Consider the following 23,219-nt stretch of genomic DNA (forward strand, 5'->3'; position numbering starts at 1 on the left):
TTTGGCACAGGATTATTTTGACAACTTGTTGACAGTACTATGGTAGAATGTAGAACCTGAGTCTTTTCAGCCCAATGACCGAATGCTTTTAGGGACATATTTGAAACTAAACGATGAGCATGTATTATTGCATGGCTCAGTACAGTAGAAGATCTTTGGCATATGTTGTATGGTTGTCTGAATGTTTTAATTCTGGGCTTTTGGAAAAGATAACAAAACACTATAAAATGAAACGATTAGAAATGGTAACTAAAGAACATCTTCAGGTTCAAAAAATGAATTAAGATTGTCCTGTCTAATTCCAAAAATTTGAAGTTCTGAAAGAAAAAGAGCGTATCTGCGATATTTTGTTCAAGTTTATGTTTAATTTCTACACTAGTTCAAAGTAGACGTACTTGGGTGGTATCCATACACATCAATTCATCGGCCACGTTCTTCAACTCTGCTTTTACTAAAGCCCCAGCTAATTTTTCGACGGTAGCGTTCCGTCCCTCCCGACCCCTCCAGCAAACGAGGACCTCGATACAGCACTCCTTGGTAGAGCCGCCTTGATCCTTTTGGATCCTATTAATGTTGGCTTGGCTGTAGTCTAAGGCTCGTGCCAGGTCTCTCCACTTGCCTCCAATCTTTTCTGGCAGCTGGTAATCGTGGATGTCTTTCTCCGTCAGCTGATGACTCGGGTCCAGGCCCATTTGGATTGGATCCTGATCTGTAACACAACAGTAGCATTAATGAAAGCTACCGTTATGCAGCTAAAAAGGTTCGATGGAACAACTCAGCTTTTCAAACAGGAAAATAAAACGGAACGCCTAAAAAATGCTCTCTATTTGAAAGCAGGGCTATCGCAAATGTAACCGTGTTTATCTCGTGTTTACAATAAAAAATAAAATAAATGAATAAACGTTTTTATCTCGAAAAAAAGTCGGCAACGGATCTATTCGCGTGGGTTCGTTGCCATTCGGTTTCCCTCGGGATCCCCTCGAGTGCTCTGTCAGCCCAGCATAAACTAAAAGAGTTGCAGCAGGCTTATAATGTAAGGTTACTATTTTTCGAAGGCTCAATTTGGCGAATTAATGATTCAAGTTAATTACTTGAACAATCAGTGTTTTTTGTTGAGATCACCAAAATCAATCGAACCATCAAAGGAAACGCAATCGCTATTTTATTTAGCTCCCGTCTAAGAATGTAGTAACCTTTTATTGAACAAGCATCTGGTGTCAAGCTTTATGCGTGGAATGGACTAATATTCATGAAGGTCTGAAGGCCAGTATTAATTATTTCAATATTTGTTCATCTTCAATTAGTTTTTGTACATATGGTATCTAATTCAAAAGTAGCACAAATACGTCATCCTGCTATCTTAGCATGGAATACTGAAAAAAAAAAAAATCGCGGGCTCAGTTGCGTACTCTTCTCAAGTGACGCGTGACCTAGCGAGGAGACAACTATATGATATGCATTGGAATGCTATAAAAGATTAATATTCTACGACACTTATGCAGGAATTGTCTCTTTTCTTCTAACCCCCGTAGAAACACCGGCAGGACAGAAATAGTGAGCCAAATAGAGAAAACGACTGTTTAGTCACTCAACTTAGAGTAGATGAAAGTTTAGCGAACATTTATAAAAATAAAAAATGCGATAATAATAAATAATAAATGTTTGAGGAACAATGTGCACGATTACTTAAGATAGCATGAAAATCTGAGAACAAACTTGAACATGACATCAGAAACACCGATCATTATTATCCTAATTTCCCGTACGCCGCCTGTAATCCCTTGAAAGACATTATTGACTCAGTGGCCACCCGCAAATAATGAAACATCAAGGCCTTTCAAAACGATATTGTAAACTTCTACCGGAGAGTCGTGTACTTATATTAAAGTACTTACTCATGTCTGCAGATTTACACGACATTCCTCCAGTTATGTTCTCTGGCGAAGTGTTCTGGTCAGGTCAAGTCGAGAGAGCTAGTGATCGAAACAGCAGAGATCAGGCTCAAACATGACTTGAAGATTTAAGAAATTGACGAAAGATCTTACGGAGTTGTGATCGATCTGTTTACCGCTATGTTAAATTAGCAAGAACTTGGAACTCAGTGTTTGAATGTACTTTGGAGAATCGAGCTGTATTAGACTGTTTAAGTTATAGTGAATGTCGTGACTTCCTGCCATGTCGTACCTTGTTTGATCATATGCAAACACTCTGATAGGTTAATACCGCTATATATGAGGAAATATCTCAATAGAATATTGTTATCATAAATATGAACTCACTTTTTTCAGTAAGGACTCTGCAAATGAGCAGAACTGCATGAAAAGCAATGCAATGGAGGTTGCAAAAGATGCTAAAACATGCAAGAAGTTTTCATTTCCTCGTTGAGCCCAGCGGATCGTGAATCAATTATAATCGGGGAATTTACCCGGTCGTGTTTACTCAGTAGAGAACAATTTGAAAAATGCTTGGGTCATATACAAAGGTGTGTAATATTGCGCATATCTCGAGTTTATACCTATACACTCGTCCGGTCCATGCATGCTCGAGGAAATAGGCTGAACAACTTTCATTGCTCACAAACTGCAGGCCAAGAGACCGCCGATGCAAAAGCGATTGTTTTGCTTTGAAGACCACGTAGACTGTTCTGCGCAAAGCCGCAAATCTGGGATAAGAGCGAGAGAGCGTGACCTGCGTTACACGCGTCACATAACCTCCTGCAGAACGTACAGAGACAGTGAACAGCAAGATGAATTAAATTTGAATTTAATCCTGACTTTTCATAGATCTCTCAGAGCATTAAAATGTGTATTGTAACTCGGTTCATACGTATACTAAGTATCACTGACACCCACCGGCAAACTGCCCTAGTGAAAACTTATCAAACTGAAACGAATTAAAAACAGTTTTATTGTTTAATTTTTAAAATTATCCTCTTGCCTAAGTTTATGTTACTTGTTACTCTTCGAACGAGTGAATTTGCTTTGTTATAGCATTCTTCGTGCCAAGTCGTTAACTCTCCCACTCACTCAGGTCAGGTCAAGTTTGGCTAAACCGCAACAAAAGCTTTTTCAACTAATGGGGTTTTTTCTCGGGGCCCTGGTTTTAATTTTCACTTTCAACTAAAAGGTGCATTTTCCCGGTTTTTTTTTAACATTGCCCGGTCTATTTTGGACAAATTTCGCATGCCTGCTCTTTAGTGGCGAGTGAGCATATGTCTCCTTTCTATTTCTTACACATATGGGATGTTTGCACCTTGCTTTTAAGGACTCGAGTTCCACCCAAATTAAGCGTTTGCCGAATCGAGCAGGTAACACCTTGAGTAACCTCAGAAAGAAAGTACAATGACCTCCATTGTCCTGTCTCCTGTGAATTGGAGATACGCTGAACAAAGTAGGCGTACAGAGGAGGAGTGACTGATGCATTCGCAGTCTATTGTTTGACAGACTCGTCCTCAGGAGTCTCACATGAGGAAAAAAAAACAGGCTACCACGTAAGGGTTTCCTCCTTCCTAAAATCTCTCGCATCTCAATAATATGCACACAGTATTGTTCAATGACTGGGCATGTGTCACGGCTCATTGCAGTAGTCCCTGAACTCTCCCTTTCCCGCCTTTTTAAAGAGCTTCAACCCAGGAGGAAGAAAATAGAGTCTAAGGATCAGAGTGTGGTGTGACACGCGCACTAGGATTTAAAGAGTTATTGTCTGAGAAAACCAGGCAGGTGGTCAAAGATGAGGGTGAGCCAGATTATTCCATACTAACATCATAGATAGGTTAGGTTGACTTATGGATGAATATACTAAAGTTTGCTCTTCAATTGTTTTGGTATAGGAGATATGAGATCCACTCTCCATCACCCCCTCAGGTCCTAGTTTTTCTGGTAAATTTGACCCAAATTTGACATCCAGCAAAAACTGTAAAATTTAGCGTACGAAGTTCGTGTTTTGTATCTGATATGATTGGACATAGAACTTCTTGTAAAAAGCCAGAGATATGAGAAATAAGCACAAGTCAGTCTACGCCATTTAGTTTTCGAATACCTATATTTCGTACCTGCGAATAAGCAACAAATGAGTCATTTTCAACTTCCCGCAGAACGCACAACTAAAACTTCAGCAATAATCGGATGCCAAAACCAAACACTCTTACCTTTCCTCTATCACAAAGAGCAATAATCTTTTTGGGCCATTCAAACACCAAGATACTACATTTCTCCTACCACTCGATGGTCTGACTCGACGCTCGCAAGCACTCGACGCAAGCAATGTGCTGTTTAAGCCGCTGCTGGATTTCGCATTGGGTTTGTCCGAAGTTGAATATATACAGTTGGTCAAATTAGTTCCACAAAAAATTTCAAATCCCTTCTCTTTCGAGTTCAAGGAGAGAAAATTGGAAAACATGAAAATGAACACAACGATGCCATGTTGAATTTCTTGACTCGGGACAGACTGGGAACTAGTTGACTGGTGGTACAGGAGGGATGGGTGACTGTTCCACGCTGTTTTCATGAGAAAGCTTTTTAATTGAACGAAGGCTGGTCTAGGCTCATACCGTAAGTGGCAATGTCTAACGAACTATTAGGAAATGAAGATACGAACGAGATTTACCAAACATTTTCTTTGCTTAATTTTAAACGGCCTAAGGGAAAATCGTTTTGGCATCTGATTTGCATTTTGTGGGCTTTGAATAGGCGAAGTTTCCAGATCAAGCAATCTTGTACAGTCAAAGACGGGATTGCAACGAGTCAAATAAGAGCCAAAAACACAATAGTAATTTTGAGTAACAATACCGTAGCCCAGTTTGGAGCCTTGTTTGCAAATTCTCTTGTAGAAACTCTATTTTGTTTTTTTTTTCATATTATCTTATATCGTTAGAGCCTATACATGTACAAAAGTATTTTATGACAATTTTGTTCTTGTCATATTTACATTTATGACGTGACATATGGTCTTCGCTCCGGTCTTTTGCAACAATATATACATTGCAGTCAGAAGCGTGGTGTACAACGCAAAATGAGCTGCTCATTTTCAGCTGTTGACAGTGCGTGCGGTCCAACACCATACGGCAATTTTTCTACACTATTGGTTCAGATTCAAGATGCAGTCAGCCCGGCTTGCTTTTATGAAACCTCAGTTCAACCCAATTAACCATTTGCTTGTGCTGATTAAAGGAATCGAGGTCCACCAATCGCCCATTTTTTTGTTCTTATCACAATTTGAAGTCATCTGTGATTGATTTCTGTCAGCCGCATGTTTACGATTGCAGTGTTAGACATCGTATTATGCCATCAGAGAACTGTGGAAAAGGAGTGGTGACGACGATTGTCTAGGAATTATAGGACTTTGCTGCTTTCTTTTCCTGTGCCACTTACGTTCCTCTAGCTGTTGATGGTTCACTTGATTTTATTTTCGTCACAAAAGAACTTTACTGTCTATTTAACCAACTCGAGAATTTCTACAGTTGATCCAATGGCCAATTCTTTGTGTGAGATGTGCCGGCAGGGAATCGTGGCAGTTGTATTCATCATCTTGGACTGGATATTTGTTTTGATAAATAGAGCTACCATCATTCCCTGCAGGTGCGGGTTTCATTTTTAATTCACCTTTTCAGGGCGTGAACGACTGGGGACGAGGTACTGTTCGTAGCCTACAAATGCCTTAATGCTGAAAATCTACTGGTGAGCATTGCAAAAGCGAGCGCTGGAAGAGCCATGATTTCTTATTTCTATGCATATATGTGGTTCCATTCCTCTGATTGTTATGGTGCTCTCCTTGCTCTCTGGGGCTCTGCTATCATACTGGCGATCTGGATGACAATGTCAATTTATAAAAAGGCCTAGCTGAACACAAGATAAACTAGTAAGTCCAGACGCCTTCGTAGCTGGGGCTAGTTCCTTGGCAGTTAAGAACTGTGCAACCGTAAAAGCATATGAAATAGATGAGTCAGATTGTTGTGGATGTGAAAACAACCACTGAAAACCCAGCTGGAATTTTTTTTCTTACGGAAGCCTGGACCTTCTCAACCCCCACCTTGAGAAGAGCGCCGTCAAACCACGTTTCCCATCAATGGTCAGGCCCCAAAAATGGTTTCAGGAGCCTTTTATTTTATTTTGTTTTATTTGATTTTCACTCAGTGCTTTCTAAACCTGGCTTATAATTTACTACAGCCAAACCTCTCCGTACGGACAACTCTTAATTACGGGCAGTTCAGGTGGTCCCAATGAGCCAAGAATTCTTGCAATCTTCACCTTTAGAATACAGACGCCTCTATGATACAGACTACGCTTTGCGGCTTTGGTGTCCGTGTTAGAGCGGCTCTACTGCGGCTGAGTTGCTTTTGCTATTAAACAATGCTATGTGTAAATATATATAATGTTGCATTATTTTACAGGCGCAAAAAATATATTAATTACAATTTATAAGATAATTGTAATGTATACAAAAACTGCGGCATTTTGTATGGTTGTGTTCCGACAATTTCCCGGTTCCCATTTATACAGGTGAGTGGAGAGAAGTATTGTGAGGGCAAAGTGTCTTTCAAGAACACAATACAATGACACCACAGAAGGGCTGAAGGGCTGAAGGGCCCTAACATAATAGACCATATTCGTATTCTCAGTATTGGACTGGAACTAGAATGCAATGGAGGCTCTGCGGGGAAATATCATTAAAAAGAGATTAATGTCATTTACATTTGAAAAGATTCTCCACCTTAGCCTCAGTTGCAAGCTAGTTCCAGTCCTATACCGAGACTACGAATATGGTCTATTGCAATTTAACTAGATTTTCAAGTGCTACGAGCCATGACAATTCTTTACTAACTGTCAATCGCAGTCAATGATGATGCTTTCTTTAGGGTTCGTCTACTTAATTACGCTGGCCAGACATTGCCTCCAGAGCTCGAACTATGTTCGCCGGTCGAGCCACAAAGGACCAAATGATTTTTCAAATTGAAAGTTTTTTATCAATCACTGTCCAAAGCATTTAGACAGTCAAGAGTCTCTATGATTGCGGTAGGAAACAGGATAACACATGTTTTCCTTGCTCTCTTTTGGTCTGAGAAAACGGCTCCACGTTGAACGTTGTTTGAACTGCAAGAGAAAATAAATGAGTACACCAACTGTGAACAAAGCCTCCCAATTCTGGCCTTAAACATTTTGACAGCTGTGTAGCTTAATGTAAAATGAACCGTATTGAAAAAAAAAGAAGAATGATCGCATCCATTTTTATAGCACACCATAACAAACTAGCATGCACTCTCATGGAAAATATGTTTTCGGGTAGAAACCGCTTGCAGGGAAGTATCTAAACTCATGAGCCACACATTCTCGCTTCTTAAGGAAAGATTGCGTTACGAACTCAAACAAGATGGCGCGACAAATGGATGAAGTTTTAATTTTGCCGCGTGTTACTAACTGAGAGAAATTCTAAATATATGACGGGCTTTTCGGAAGAAATGTGTTGAGTGTGTTTCAGTTATAAAATGTCGCGCGCAAATAGTTAAGTGAACCAGTCAGGAGACACTACACCAATCACTTGAGACCTGACATAGAGATTATCAAGGTAAGAGAGTGAGTCCACCGTATAGGCCTTATGCCAAAGGCAATCCCTCAAAAGCTATTTTTTAGACAGGGTACCCAGTTCTTCCGAGGATGTTACTCGCGCGATGCGTGGACAGCCCAAGCGACTTTCTCGAAACTACCTGAGACGAAATGGCGGGAAATTTGGTGAAAAGTCATTTTATATGTTTTGATTTTCAAAAGACGTTTCATAGCACAGATGTTTTCTGCACTCTCAACTGTCTTTTTGGTCGGCTGGGCTTTCATTTGCTTTGTGCTTGTTTGGCTGTTCATTATTTTGTCGTTTATTCAGTTTTAGGGACCCAGAGTTTAATAAGCAAACCTCAACGACAACGGCAACGAGTACAATGGCTGTGTAAGAGTGCGTTATAATTCTTTGTTCCTTTCTTTGCCGTTCTTTACAAAACAACAACGTGATATAGCCGAGAGAACGTGAACTACGACGGCCAATTTTTACAATTTCTTTTTCGAATTTTGACGCTGTCTTACGTATTCTGTTTGATATTTCTGACAGTAACAGACAAACTGAATGAGTTTTCTGTCTCCTATTTAAACTCCTATTAAAGCTTCGAGATGTATCAAAATATGGCGAGAGCCCAGGCTCCTTTGCTTGCAATTAAAATACCAAAGACATCCTCAAAGCGTTGGAGGTATTCCTTTGCTTTGAAACGAAACGAAACGAAACGAAACATAAATCTCTGGGTATAAGGCCTATATGGGGGATTCACTCTCTAACATTGATAATCTCTTGCTTGAGACCTATGTCATCAACATGCAATTTTTCAGACATTGTCGGATTGAATTCGATGAAAACTTCTACGTGGAATGGCAATTTGTTTACTTGACTAGAGCGGTTTTACCTTGATTATCGAAAGTCATTCGCATTTGTTTTGGTTTTGCAACCAAGCAAGCAATTGGCTTAAAAATATCTCGCGCCAATTTGTCTTCCAATCACAATTGAAGTAAAACCAAAACCAATCATGATTCGCTCGCACGCGCTTTCCCGCGCTTCGTGTCAGCTACACGTGTTTACTCTGAGTTTTAGATCATCGTCTCTTAATTTTGATTGGTTCACTGGATTGTCTGTGTGATTTGTGATTCGCCAAAGTGATTATTTTGGATTTGGGTTTACGACAATCGATTGAAAAGCACTTTATTTAGAAAGTCAAGCAACTTTTCGGCATATTGTAACTTGTTACATGTACCCCTCTTTATAATCACAAAAGGATTCTGCTATGAAACGTGTCAGAGGCAACATCAGGACTTACCATTGTAGGGCACACTTCAGATTTCTCTTCATCACTGGCTGGAGGTGTTCCAGGACTGGTAGCCTCTTCGCGTGGTTTTGTCTGTTTTTGTCTGGCGCCAGGGTCTGTGCGGTTGCGACTCAATGCCTATATACCCATCAAAAACAAAAGTTTACGTTTAAATTCAACTCCGTGTCGATGGCTTGTGGAATATTTGTGCCCTTAAACAATTTTTGAGAGACTGGATAAAGAAAGCTCCTCCACATTTCTCAACCACGAGTAGGAACATCAGCTCATCATTGCCTGCAATTTTTGCAGCATGCATATAGGAACTTTCCTACAGAAAAAACTGAAACTGACAGCAGACAATCAAAGCATTTTGTATTTTAAACGCTCAGAAGAGAAAAAAAATATTGTTCCCGTTGAGCTAAAAAATTGCGTTCATCATTATTGGTGAGTCAGCTTTTCTCTATCACTATTTATTTTAAAATTTTTATGCACTTAGTAACATATTTCATTCTTAGCAGTTTATAATTTACCTACCTTTTTACTATTGTTATTTCCTCTGGTGGGATCTGAGGACGATGATTCAGGAAGACTTTCGGGCTGCAATTTAATTCAAGATGAAGATCATTCTTCAGATGCAGGTTAATATATAGAGGATATTACATGGTGGCGAGAAGATATGAATTTTATGTTCGAGTGGCCAGTGTTCTTGCCAAGAGAACATAAAACTCATATCTTCGAGCTAACGTGCAATGTTCTTTTTATTATACAGACATGCTGATGACGACGTTTTTGACCATTTTCCGAAGATTTTCGAAGATTCTTCAAAACTTGTCCGAAGGTCACACAAACGTTGCCGAACATTTCCGAAAATTTCCGAAGATTGCCGAAGACTTTCAAAGAAGACCCGAAAATTTTTCCATCATACACCAACAAATTTAAGTACAATTTAAGAGACAAACTTGATATCAGTGAAATCACCGATATCTTCACGAGTGAGGATATGGAAAATACTCCAGTCGAGTCCCAGATGTGGTTTCGTATGAATTTTACGAGCGGTGTCTTTTTCAGTATAATAACATACATGAAAAATTACTCGATTCTGATTGGCTGAGAGCAGTACAGTTCAAGTGTAACACCAGTGCAAAACGTGTAACACCAGTGCAAATTACACAAAGTAATCCTAGATTATGATTGGCTGAAAGAAAACAGGAAATTTCATCAGCCAATGATATCACGCAAAATGATGGCGACAATTTAGTGCGGAAACTTTGAAAAAAGTTTTCTTGAATGAGAGAAAATGGCTTCAAGAAAGATCTTAATCTTCCGGCATTTCCTCCACGCGAATTTTTTCATGTTAATATTATTAAAAAGTAATCATACGGCTTTTCTCGTTCAATTTGTAATTAATTAGCACTTGTGAAAAACGGAAATTGCACTCACCGAAGCGGCTCGTGCAATTTCAGCTTCACTTGTGCAAATTAATTCGAAATTGAACTCGAAACCGTATGATTACCTAAACAAACACTCGTGTCTATATAATATATGAACTCTAAGGAACTTGCTAAATTGTTGATCCCTAACCCTAAACTGAGCCCGCAGTTTTCGTTTCCAAGTTGCTAAGCAACCGATCGCGCCATGATGCTGAAGAACCGTCAAGCGCTCGCACAAACGTTTTGATTGGATAATAAAGAACGGGATCTTATTCCCCAGACTTAAAATTGCACTTGGTTATCTTAGATGCATACTCATGACGTAGCACTACACTAGCCACAACTTTCCTCCACTTCACTTTCCTCTTTTTTTTTTGTTCCCTATCTTTTTTTACTGCAAACTCTCCTTTAAAAAATGAAGTCTTTGCTTACCGAGGAGAAGAGTCCCCTCCAAACGTTTTCCAACCTATCGATCTGTCTCTGTCGATTCTTCTGGTATTGCTGCAATCTTTTAAAATCGTTCTTCTCCTCATCAGACATTTCTGCTTGCGATGATTCCAGTTCTTTGACTCGATGTACCAAATCATTGTGCTCCGCTCTGAGACCATGATAGACAAAGTCATAGAATTCTCTCTTCAAATCCTCGTTGCACGTACACGTTTCAGCTACCATAGCCTGAATTTTGCTGTATATCTTCTGTAAACTCTCGCTGAGTTTTGTCAAAAGATCCAATTTGACTGCAGTCTTCAACTTGTCTTCCTTTACTTCCGGTACTTGTAACGGGAATGTTACTTCTCTTTTAAGCTTTTCGTCAAGGCTTTTTAGCTTGATAACGATTCGACGTTCTCTAGTTTCTTGATCTGTGTCAAGACCATTTCTTGTCGCACCTGAAACGTCTTCCAATTCACTGGCTGCGTCAACAGAATTGCCAAGACCCTATATAGGCAATCAATAAGATTAACATCTTGCAACATGGCGAATTCAAATTGCTAAATAAGTGTGCGTAACCTTGATATTAGTGATATCGTATATTCGCTAGAACCGTGATCTAGGGTATCCTTCTCCTTCCCGACTCGCTTTCCCACCCCCACCCCTCTCCTACAAAAGAAAACATTTTCTTCCCAGGGACTGCGATACAACCACTGCAGTAAGGATGACCGGCTGAACTGAGAACAAGACAGAACCCCTCAACCAGCTAACACACATTGCGCATGCCCGAACCAGTCAGTGGCTCCCTCTACATTAACATCTCAATTACTGTAAAGGAACTATTAATGGTTCAAAAACTATCCGAAGGAGGAAAAGGGAATTTGAAAATATCTAAATAGAGTGACTGTCAAGCACTTGGGTCACAAATGGAGCTTCAAATTTGGCTCGATCTGCGTGGACTCGCTATTCCTTTCTGCCAGGAGTATGCTTTAAATGGCTTAATTAGCAGCTGCCGACTTACCTCATGTTCAGAATCCTGGAGCCTTGTTTCCAGTTGTTCCATCTTGCTACGCACTTCGGAGTTCTTTAAAAAAAAGAAAGAAAGAAAGAAAGAAAGAGAGAGAGAAAAGAAAAGACCATCAACTCTTTGTATTCCAGGTGTTGAAGTCTCTTTCAAGAAATTCAATGCCCCCTTGTCAAACAAGTTGTCTGCAAGTTTAATTTCTAAAGCAGACGGTTGGTTCATTTCACTTATCGACTTGTCCTAATCTTACCAAAAACCTGCTGACTTACCTCATGTTCAGAATCTTGGAGCCTTGTTTCCAGTTGTTCCATCTTGCTACGCATTTCGGAGTTCTTAAAAGAAAAAGGAAGAAAGAAAGAAAGAAAGAAAGAAAGATTGAAAGAAAGAAAGAAAGAAAGAAAGAAAGAAAGAAAGAAAGATTGAAAGATAGAAAGAAAGAAAGATAGAAAGAAAGAAAGAAAGAAAGAAAGAACGAACAAACGAACGAACGAAAGAAAGAAAGAACGAACGAACGAACAAACGAACGAACGAACGAACGAACGAAAGAAAGAAAGAAAGAAAGAAAGAAAGAAAGAAAGAAAAGAAAAGAAAAGAAAAGAAAAGAAAAGAAAAGACCATCAACTCTTTTGTATTCCAGGTGTTGAAGTCTCAAGAAATTCAATGCCTCTTTGTCCAACAAGTTGTCTGCTAGTTCAATTTCTAAAGCAGACGGGTGGTTCATTTCACTCATCAACTTGTCCTAATCTTACCAAAAACCTGCCGAATTCAAGGAAGAGAGACGTCCGCAGATGCAGTGAAAACCTATCCATCAAAAAGACTTACTTCTCGCTCAGCATCCTGACACCTGTCTTCCAGTTCTTTTATTGTGCGACGCATTTTAGAGCCCTGTTTTGGTACAAAGAAAAACATGTACACTTATTATCATGAGGATGATCTTTGTTGTGTTCTGCACGTATAGTGCTGTAATCTGATTGGCTGAGCTATCCTATCAGCGTCAACGAAATGACGTTTTCTCGTTTTTTCGAAGTTGCGTAAGAACATTTAGAAAGACATGGATAATTAAGTTCTTGAGAATGCCAAAAGAAGTACCTTCACTGTTTCTTTGAGGCTAAAATCTCGAAATTGTTGAAAAAACTGATGCGCGCGTACATAACTGCCAATTTCAAATCACAATTCAGTCTGCGCGCGCATTTCTTAGGTTGGACGTTTGATACCACGTTATAACATAATTGAAAATCATCATTTAAAGGAAATTTCAGTTAGAGTTATACTAAAACATTGTTAATCATGTTAAAATTGAGAATAATTTCATTACCTCTTCCTTCAGGACCTCTAGATGTTTGCAGTTACAGTTTGTCTGCATTTGACTTATAGTCATGTCAAATCTGTCATTCTGGCATGCAAGAAAAAAATCCAGATTAATTTCTTCCACAGTATACACAAAAACCTTTGAACATGCACGCAAATTCTCGATGCTTTACTATTGAACTTCAAACTGCAGTCGAATCCCGCTATTTTGACTTCTAGCTAACTCTCAGGGAAACAAAAAATAAATCGATAAAGCGGAAGTAAATTACTAAAAGACAAATCCACGGAAAATTGTTTTGAGTTCGTAGTAAAGGGAAATTCGAAATAACCGAGTTCAACATAACCTGCGATCTGGCGCAAGGCCGTACGCGTCTGTCCGCAGGTTAAAATTAGCTGGGTCCAACTGTATAAGCTATCCACAACTAAGTTTGGCACAGGATTATTTTGACAACTTGTTGACAGTACTATGGTAGAATGTAGAACCTGAGTCTTTTCAGCCCAATGACCGAATGCTTTTAGGGACATATTTGAAACTAAACGATGAGCATGTATTATTGCATGGCTCAGTACAGTAGAAGATCTTTGGCATATGTTGTATGGTTGTCTGAATGTTTTAATTCTGGGCTTTTGGAAAAGATAACAAAACACTATAAAATGAAACGATTAGAAATGGTAACTAAAGAACATCTTCAGGTTCAAAAAATGAATTAAGATTGTCCTGTCTAATTCCAAAAATTTGAAGTTCTGAAAGAAAAAGAGCGTATCTGCGATATTTTGTTCAAGTTTATGTTTAATTTCTACACTAGTTCAAAGTAGACGTACTTGGGTGGTATCCATACACATCAATTCATCGGCCACGTTCTTCAACTCTGCTTTTACTAAAGCCCCAGCTAATTTTTCGACGGTAGCGTTCCGTCCCTCCCGACCCCTCCAGCAAACGAGGACCTCGATACAGCACTCCTTGGTAGAGCCGCCTTGATCCTTTTGGATCCTATTAATGTTGGCTTGGCTGTAGTCTAAGGCTCGTGCCAGGTCTCTCCACTTGCCTCCAATCTTTTCTGGCAGCTGGTAATCGTGGATGTCTTTCTCCGTCAGCTGATGACTCGGGTCCAGGCCCATTTGGATTGGATCCTGATCTGTAACACAACAGTAGCATTAATGAAAGCTACCGTTATGCAGCTAAAAAGGTTCGATGGAACAACTCAGCTTTTCAAACAGGAAAATAAAACGGAACGCCTAAAAAATGCTCTCTATTTGAAAGCAGGGCTATCGCAAATGTAACCGTGTTTATCTCGTGTTTACAATAAAAAATAAAATAAATGAATAAACGTTTTTATCTCGAAAAAAAGTCGGCAACGGATCTATTCGCGTGGGTTCGTTGCCATTCGGTTTCCCTCGGGATCCCCTCGAGTGCTCTGTCAGCCCAGCATAAACTAAAAGAGTTGCAGCAGGCTTATAATGTAAGGTTACTATTTTTCGAAGGCTCAATTTGGCGAATTAATGATTCAAGTTAATTACTTGAACAATCAGTGTTTTTTGTTGAGATCACCAAAATCAATCGAACCATCAAAGGAAACGCAATCGCTATTTTATTTAGCTCCCGTCTAAGAATGTAGTAACCTTTTATTGAACAAGCATCTGGTGTCAAGCTTTATGCGTGGAATGGACTAATATTCATGAAGGTCTGAAGGCCAGTATTAATTATTTCAATATTTGTTCATCTTCAATTAGTTTTTGTACATATGGTATCTAATTCAAAAGTAGCACAAATACGTCATCCTGCTATCTTAGCATGGAATACTGAAAAAAAAAAAAATCGCGGGCTCAGTTGCGTACTCTTCTCAAGTGACGCGTGACCTAGCGAGGAGACAACTATATGATATGCATTGGAATGCTATAAAAGATTAATATTCTACGACACTTATGCAGGAATTGTCTCTTTTCTTCTAACCCCCGTAGAAACACCGGCAGGACAGAAATAGTGAGCCAAATAGAGAAAACGACTGTTTAGTCACTCAACTTAGAGTAGATGAAAGTTTAGCGAACATTTATAAAAATAAAAAATGCGATAATAATAAATAATAAATGTTTGAGGAACAATGTGCACGATTACTTAAGATAGCATGAAAATCTGAGAACAAACTTGAACATGACATCAGAAACACCGATCATTATTATCCTAATTTCCCGTACGCCGCCTGTAATCCCTTGAAAGACATTATTGACTCAGTGGCCACCCGGAAATAATGAAACATCAAGGCCTTTCAAAACGATATTGTAAACTTCTACCAGAGAGTCGTGTACTTATATTAAAGTACTTACTCATGTCTGCAGATTTACACGACATTCCTCCAGTTATGTTCTCTGGCGAAGTGTTCTGGTCAGGTCAAGTCGAGAGAGCTAGTGATCGAAACAGCAGAGATCAGGCTCAAACATGACTTGAAGATTTAAGAAATTGACGAAAGATCTTACGGAGTTGTGATCGATCTGTTTACCGCTATGTTAAATTAGCAAGAACTTGGAACTCAGTGTTTGAATGTACTTTGGAGAATCGAGCTGTATTAGACTGTTTAAGTTATAGTGAATGTCGTGACTTCCTGCCATGTCGTACCTTGTTTGATCATATGCAAACACTCTGATAGGTTAATACCGCTATATATGAGGAAATATCTCAATAGAATATTGTTATCATAAATATGAACTCACTTTTTTCAGTAAGGACTCTGCAAATGAGCAGAACTGCATGAAAAGCAATGCAATGGAGGTTGCAAAAGATGCTAAAACATGCAAGAAGTTTTCATTTCCTCGTTGAGCCCAGCGGATCGTGAATCAATTATAATCGGGGAATTTACCCGGTCGTGTTTACTCAGTAGAGAACAATTTGAAAAATGCTTGGGTCATATACAAAGGTGTGTAATATTGCGCATATCTCGAGTTTATACCTATACACTCGTCCGGTCCATGCATGCTCGAGGAAATAGGCTGAACAACTTTCATTGCTCACAAACTGCAGGCCAAGAGACCGCCGATGCAAAAGCGATTGTTTTGCTTTGAAGACCACGTAGACTGTTCTGCGCAAAGCCGCAAATCTGGGATAAGAGCGAGAGAGCGTGACCTGCGTTACACGCGTCACATAACCTCCTGCAGAACGTACAGAGACAGTGAACAGCAAGATGAATTAAATTTGAATTTAATCCTGACTTTTCATAGATCTCTCAGAGCATTAAAATGTGTATTGTAACTCGGTTCATACGTATACTAAGTATCACTGACACCCACCGGCAAACTGCCCTAGTGAAAACTTATCAAACTGAAACGAATTAAAAACAGTTTTATTGTTTAATTTTTAAAATTATCCTCTTGCCTAAGTTTATGTTACTTGTTACTCTTCGAACGAGTGAATTTGCTTTGTTATAGCATTCTTCGTGCCAAGTCGTTAACTCTCCCACTCACTCAGGTCAGGTCAAGTTTGGCTAAACCGCAACAAAAGCTTTTTCAACTAATGGGGTTTTTTCTCAGGGCCCTGGTTTTAATTTTCACTTTCAACTAAAAGGTGCATTTTCCCGGTTTTTTTTTAACATTGCCCGGTCTATTTTGGACAAATTTCGCATGCCTGCTCTTTAGTGGCGAGTGAGCATATGTCTCCTTTCTATTTCTTACACATATGGGATGTTTGCACCTTGCTTTTAAGGACTCGAGTTCCACCCAAATTAAGCGTTTGCCGAATCGAGCAGGTAACACCTTGAGTAACCTCAGAAAGAAAGTACAATGACCTCCATTGTCCTGTCTCCTGTGAATTGGAGATACGCTGAACAAAGTAGGCGTACAGAGGAGGAGTGACTGATGCATTCGCAGTCTATTGTTTGACAGACTCGTCCTCAGGGGTCTCACATAAGGAGAAAAAAAACAGGCTACCACGTAAGGGTTTCCTCCTTCCTAAAATCTCTCGCATCTCAATAATATGCACACAGTATTGTTCAATGACTGGGCATGTGTCACGGCTCATTGCAGTAGTCCCTGAACTCTCCCTTTCCCGCCTTTTTAAAGAGCTTCAACCCAGGAGGAAGAAAATAGAGTCCAAGGATCAGAGTGCGGTGTGACACGCACACTAGGATTTAAAGAGTTATTGTCTGAGAAAGCCAGGCAGGTGGTCAAAGATGAGGGTGAGCCAGATTATTCCATACTAACATCATAGATAGGTTAGGTTGACTTATGGATGAATATACTAAAGTTTGCTCTTCAATTGTTTTGGTATAGGAGATATGAGATCCACTCTCCATCACCCCCTCAGGTCTTAGTTTTTCTGGTAAATTTGACCCAAATTTGACATCCAGCAAAAACTGTAAAATTTAGCGTACGAAGTTCGTGTTTTGTATCTGATATGATTGGACATAGAACTTCTTGTAAAAAGCCAGAGATATGAGAAATAAGCACAAGTCAGTCTACACCATTTAGTTTTCGAATACCTATATTTCGTACCTGCGAATAAGCAACAAATGAGTCATTTTCAACTTCCCGCAGAACGCACAACTAAAACTTCAGCAATAATCGGATGCCAAAACCAAACACTCTTACCTTCCCTCTACCACAAACAGCAATAATCTTTTTGGGCCATTCAAACACCAAGATACTACATTTCTCCTACCACTCGATGGTCTGACTCGACGCTCGCAAGCACTCGACGCAAGCAATGTGCTGTTTAAGCCGCTGCTGGATTTCGCATTGGGTTTGTCCGAAGTTGAATATATACAGTTAATCAAATTAGTTTCACAAAAAATTTCAAATCCCTTCTCTTTCGAGTTCAACGAGAGAAAATTGGAAAACATGAAAATGAACACAACGATGCCATGTTGAATTTTTTGACTCGGAACAGACTGGGAAATAGTTGACTGGTGGTACAGGAGGGATGGGTGATTGTTCCACGCTGTTTTCAGGAGAAAGCTTTTTAATTGAACGAAGGCTGGTCTAGGCTCATACCGTAAGTGGCAATGTCTAACGAACTATTAGGAAATGAAGATACGAACGAGAGTTACCAAACATTTTCCTTGCTTAATTTTAAACGGCCTAAGGGAAAATCGTTTTGGCATCTGATTTGCATTTTGTGGGCTTTGAATAGGCGAAGTTTCCAGATCAAGCAATCTTGTACCGTCAAAGACGGGATTGCAACGAATCAAATAAGAGCCAAAAACACAATAGTAATTTTGAGTAACAATACCGTAGCCCAGTTTGGAGTCTTGTTTGCAAATTCACTTGTAGAAACTCTATTTTGTTTTTTTTTTTCAATACAAAGGGAAAAAATCCGGAAAAATAACGTCATATTATCTTATATCGTTAGAGCCTATACATGTACAAAAGTATTTTATGACAATTTTGTTCTTGCCATATTTACATTTATGACGTGACATATGGTCTTCGCTCCGGTCTTTTGCGACAATATATACATTGCAGTCAGAAGCGTGGTGTACAACGCAAAATGAGCTGCTCATTTTCAGCTGTTGACAGTGCGTGCGGTCCAACACCATACGGCAATTTTTCTACACTATTGGTTCAGATTCAAGATGCAGTCAGCCCGGCTTGCTTTTATGAAACCTCAGTTCAACCCAATTAACCATTTGCTTGTGCTGATTAAAGGAATCGAGGTCCACCAATCGCCCATTTTTTTGCTCTTACCACATTTTGAAGTCATCTGTGATTGATTTCTGTCAGCCGCATGTTAACCGTAGCAGTGTTAGACATCGTATTATGCCATCAGAGAACTGTGGAAAAGGAGTGGTGACGACGATTGTCTAGGAATTATAGGACTTTGCTGCTTTCTTTTCCTGTGCCACTTACGTTCCTCTAGCTGTTGATGGCTCACTTAATTTTATTTTCGTCACAAAAGAACTTTACTGTCTATTTAACCAACTCGAGAATTTCTACAGTTGATCCAATGGCCAATTCTTTGTGTGAGATGCGACGGCAGGGAATCATGGTAGTTGTATTCATCATCTTGGACTGGATATATGTTTTGATAAATACAGCTACCATCATTCCCTGCAGGGGCGGGTTTCATTTTTAATTCACCTTTTCAGGGCGTGGACGACTGGGGACGAGGTACTGTTCGTAGCCTACAAATGCCTTAATGCTGAAAAACTACTGGTGAGCATTGCAAAAGCGAGCGCTGGAAGGGCCATGATTTTCTATTTCTATGCATACATGTGGTTCTTTTCCTCTGATCGTTATGGTGCTCTCCTTGTTCTCTGGGGCTCCGCTATCATACTGGCGATCTGGATGACAATGCCAATTTTATAAAAAGGCTTAGCTGAACACTTACTTACTTACTTAATCCTCTTCGTTCCTAAGTGGAACATAGGTCCTCAACTAGCGCGCGCCACCTAACCCTATTTTGTGCAGTGCCTTTTGCCTCATTCCACGTAACATGCTTCGCCGCCAACAGTCTCAAACATTGTCCTAACATTCCATTGCCCGATCTTCACACACGCTTTTGGCGACAGCAATTTCGTCGGCGGCTTATGCGTCATTCGCTGCTTCGCACGTTGTTCCAACCGGGTGTTAACATCTTTTACCCCTGCTTCCCGATAGGGTGCAGTGGTAGTTCTAGCTTCGGTTTCTGTAATAAATAGCATTTTCTGGGAGCGGGTTATCAGCCCGCCGCCCAACCCCCAACCTGGAGGACCAGGGGCTGTTCTTCGTCTGGCCTCTACCCTTCGACCAATCCGGCATGGTTAGACCTGCCAGGGAACAAAGTCCCCGCCGGCACAGCTCTCCGGGTCATGGAGACACACAAGCTTCACCACCACGGCAAGGTGAACACAAGGTGAACACAAGTTAGATAAATTAGTAAGTCCAGGCGTCTTCGTAGCTGGGGCTAGTTCCCTGGCAGTTAAGAACTGTGCAACCGTAAAAGCATATGAAATAGATGAGTCAGATTATTCATTGTGGATGTGAAAACAACCACTGAAAACCCAGCTGGAATTTTTTTTCCTACGGAAGCCTGGACCTTCTCAACCCCCACCCTGAGAAGAGCGCCGTCAAACCACGTTTCCCATCAATGGTCAGGCCCCAAAAATGGTTTCAGGAGCCTTTTGTTTTATTTTGTTTTATTTGATTTTCATTCAGTGCTTTCTAAACCTGGCTTATAATTTACTACAGCCAAACCTCTCCGTACGGACAACTCTTAATTACGGGCAATTCAGGTGGTCCCAATGAACCAAGAATTCTTGCAATCTTCACCTTTAGAATACAGACGCCTCTATGATACAGACTACACTTTGCGGCTTTTGTGTCCGTGTTAGAGCGGCTCTACTGTGGCTGAGTTGCTTTTGCTATTAAACAATGCTATGTGTAAATATATATAATGTTGCATTATTTTACAGGCGCAAAAAATATATTAATTACAATTTATAAGATAATTGTAATGTATACAAAATCTGCGGCATTTTGTATGGTTGTGTCCCGACAATTTCCCGGTTCCCATTTATACAGGTGAGTGGAGAGAAGTATTGTGAGGGTAAAGTGTCTTTCAAGAACACAATACAATGACACCACAAAAGGGCTGAAGGGCCCTAACATTGAACGCGTGCCATGCACACTTAAATAGACCATATTCGTATTCTCAGTATTGGACTGGAACTAGCATGGAATGGAGACTCTGCGGGGAAATATCATTAATAAGCGATTAACATCCCCACATTAGCCTCAGTTGCAAGCTAGTTCCAGTCCTATACCGAGACTACGAATATAGTCTATTGCAATTTAACTAGATTTTCAAGTGCTACGAGCCATGACAATTCTTTACTAACGGTCAATCGCAGTCAATGATGATGCTTTCTTTAGGGTTCGTCTACTTAATTACGCTGGCCAGACATTGCCTCCAGAGCTCGAACTATGTTCGCCGGTCGAGCCACAAAGGACCAAATGATTTTTCAAATTGAAAGTTTTTTATCAATCACTGTCCAAAGCATTTAGACAATCAAGAGTCTCTACGAGTGCAGTAGGAAACAGGAGAACACATGTTTTCCTTGCTCTCTTTTGGTCTGAGAAAACGGCTCCACGTTGAACGTTGTTTGAACTGCAAGAGAAAATAAATGAGTACACCAACTGTGAACAAAGCCTCCCAATTCTGGCCTTAAACATTTTGACAGCTGTGTAGCTTAATGTAAAATGAACCGTATTGAAAAAAAAAGAAGAATGATCGCATCCATTTTTATAGCACACCATAACAAACTAGCATGCACTCTCATGGAAAATATGTTTTCGGGTAGAAACCGCTTGCAGGGAAGTATCTAAACTCATGAGCCACATATTCTCGCTTCTTAAGGAAAGATTGCGTTACGAACTCAAACAAGATGGCGCGACAAATGGATGAAGTTTTAATTTTGCCGCGTGTTACTAACTGAGAGAAATTCTAAATATATGACGGGCTTTTCGGAAGAAATGTGTTGAGTGTGTTTCAGTTATAAAATGTCGCGCGCAAATAGTTAAGTGAACCAGTCAGGAGACACTACACCAATCACTTGAGACCTGACATAGAGATTATCAAGGTAAGAGAGTGAGTCCACCGTATAGGCCTTATGCCAAAGGCAATCCCTCTTCAGTTATTTTTTAGACAGGGTACCCAGTTCTTCCGAGGATGTTACTCGCGCGATGCGTGGACAGCCCAAGCGACTTTCTCGAAACCACCTGAGACGAAATGGCGGGAAATTTGGTGAAAAGTCATTTTATATGTTTTGATTTTCAAAAGACGTTTCATAGCACAGATGTTTTCTGCACTCTCAACTGTCTTTTTGGTCGGCTGGGCTTTCATTTGCTTTGTGCTTGTTTGGCTGTTCATTATTTTGTCGTTTATTCAGTTTTAGGGACCCAGAGTTTAATAAGCAAACCTCAACGGCAACGGCAACCAGTACAATGGCAGTGTAAGAGTGCGTTATAATTTTTTGTTCCTTTCTTTGCCGTTCTTTTCAAAACAACAACGTGATATAGCCGAGAGAACGTGAACTACGACGGCCAATTTTTACAATTTCTTTGTCGAATTTTGACGCTGTCTTACGTATTCTGTTTGAGATATTTCTGACAATGATGGACAAACTGAATGAGTTTTCTGTCTCCTATTTAAACTCCTATTAAAGTTTCGTGATGTATCAAAACATAGCGAGAGCCCAGGCTCCTTTGCTTGCAATTAAGATATAAAAGACATCCTCACAGCGTTGGAGGTATTCCTTTGCTTTGAAATGAAACGAAACGAAACGAAACATAAATCTCTGGGTATAAGGCCTATATGGGGGATTCACTCTCTAACATTGATAATCTCTTGCTTGAGACCTATGTTATCAATATGGAATTTTTCAGACATTGACGGATTGAATTCGATGAAAACTTCTACGTGGAATGGCAATTTGTTTACGTGACTAGAGCGGTTTTACCCTGATTATCGAAAGTCATTCGCATTAATTTTGTTTTGGTTTTGCAACCAAGCAAGCAATTGGCTTAAAAATATCTCGCGCCAATTTGTCCTCCAATCACAATTGAAGTAAAACCAAAACCAATCATGATTCGCTCGCACGCGTTTTCCCGCGCTTCGTGTCAGCTACACTTGTTTACTCTGAGTTTTAGATCGTCTCTTAATTTTGATTGGTTCACTGGATTGTCTGTGTGATTTGTGATTCGCCAAAGTGATTATTTTGCATTTGGTTTTACGACAATCGATTGAAAAGCACTTTGTTTAGAAAAGTCAAGCAACTTTACGGTATATTGTACCTTGCTGCATGTACCCCTCTTTAAAATCACAAAAGGATTCTGCTATGAAACGTGTCAGGGACAACAACAGGACTTACCGTCGTAAAGCACACTTCAGATTTCTCTTCATCGCTGGCTGGAGGTGTTCCAGGACTGGCAGCCTCTTCGCGTGGTTTTGTCTGTTTTTGTCTGGCGCCAGGGTCTGTACGGTTGCGACTCAATGCCTATATACCCATCAAAAACAAAAGTTAGTGTTTAAATTCAACCCCGTGTCGATGGCTTGTGGAATATTTGTGCCCTTAAACAATTTTTGAGAGATTGGATAAAGAAAGCTCCTCCACATTTCTCAACCACGAGTCAGGACATCAGCTCATCATTGCCATCAATTTTTGCAGCATGTAGGAACTTTTCTTCACAGGAAAAACTGAAACTGACTGCAGACAATCAAAGCATTTTCAGT

At 40.0% G+C, this 23,219-nt stretch overlaps 1 protein-coding gene across 13 annotated transcripts in view; it reads right to left on the bottom strand.

Moving 5' to 3' along the window:
* Positions 1-23,219, bottom strand: part of LOC110069470 (uncharacterized) — a 48,723-nt gene that overhangs the window by 6,740 nt on the left and 18,764 nt on the right. For 2 of the 13 annotated variants that reach the window (XM_089297665.1, XM_089297666.1), the window contains 2 exons: positions 11,986-12,048; positions 11,714-11,776 (listed from right to left, as the gene is read on the bottom strand). In XM_089297665.1, the coding sequence (XP_089153791.1) occupies positions 11,714-11,776; positions 11,986-12,048 (126 nt within the window). Of the gene's footprint in view, positions 1-395; positions 710-1,895; positions 1,974-2,279; positions 2,461-6,095; positions 7,089-8,845; positions 8,972-9,367; positions 9,431-11,713; positions 11,777-11,985; positions 12,049-12,538; positions 12,602-13,031; positions 13,110-13,846; positions 14,161-15,346; positions 15,425-15,496; positions 15,660-15,730; positions 15,918-15,966; positions 16,077-20,107; positions 21,096-22,857; positions 22,984-23,219 lie in introns of those variants that run through there. The other 11 variants (XM_089297672.1, XM_089297669.1, XM_089297670.1 and 8 more) reach the window with 11 other exon arrangements.

Source organism: Orbicella faveolata, unplaced genomic scaffold, assembly GCF_042242905.1.
Source record: "Orbicella faveolata isolate gen_17 unplaced genomic scaffold, um_ofav_v1 contig_3, whole genome shotgun sequence".
NCBI classification, from domain to species: Eukaryota; Metazoa; Cnidaria; class Anthozoa; order Scleractinia; family Merulinidae; genus Orbicella; species Orbicella faveolata.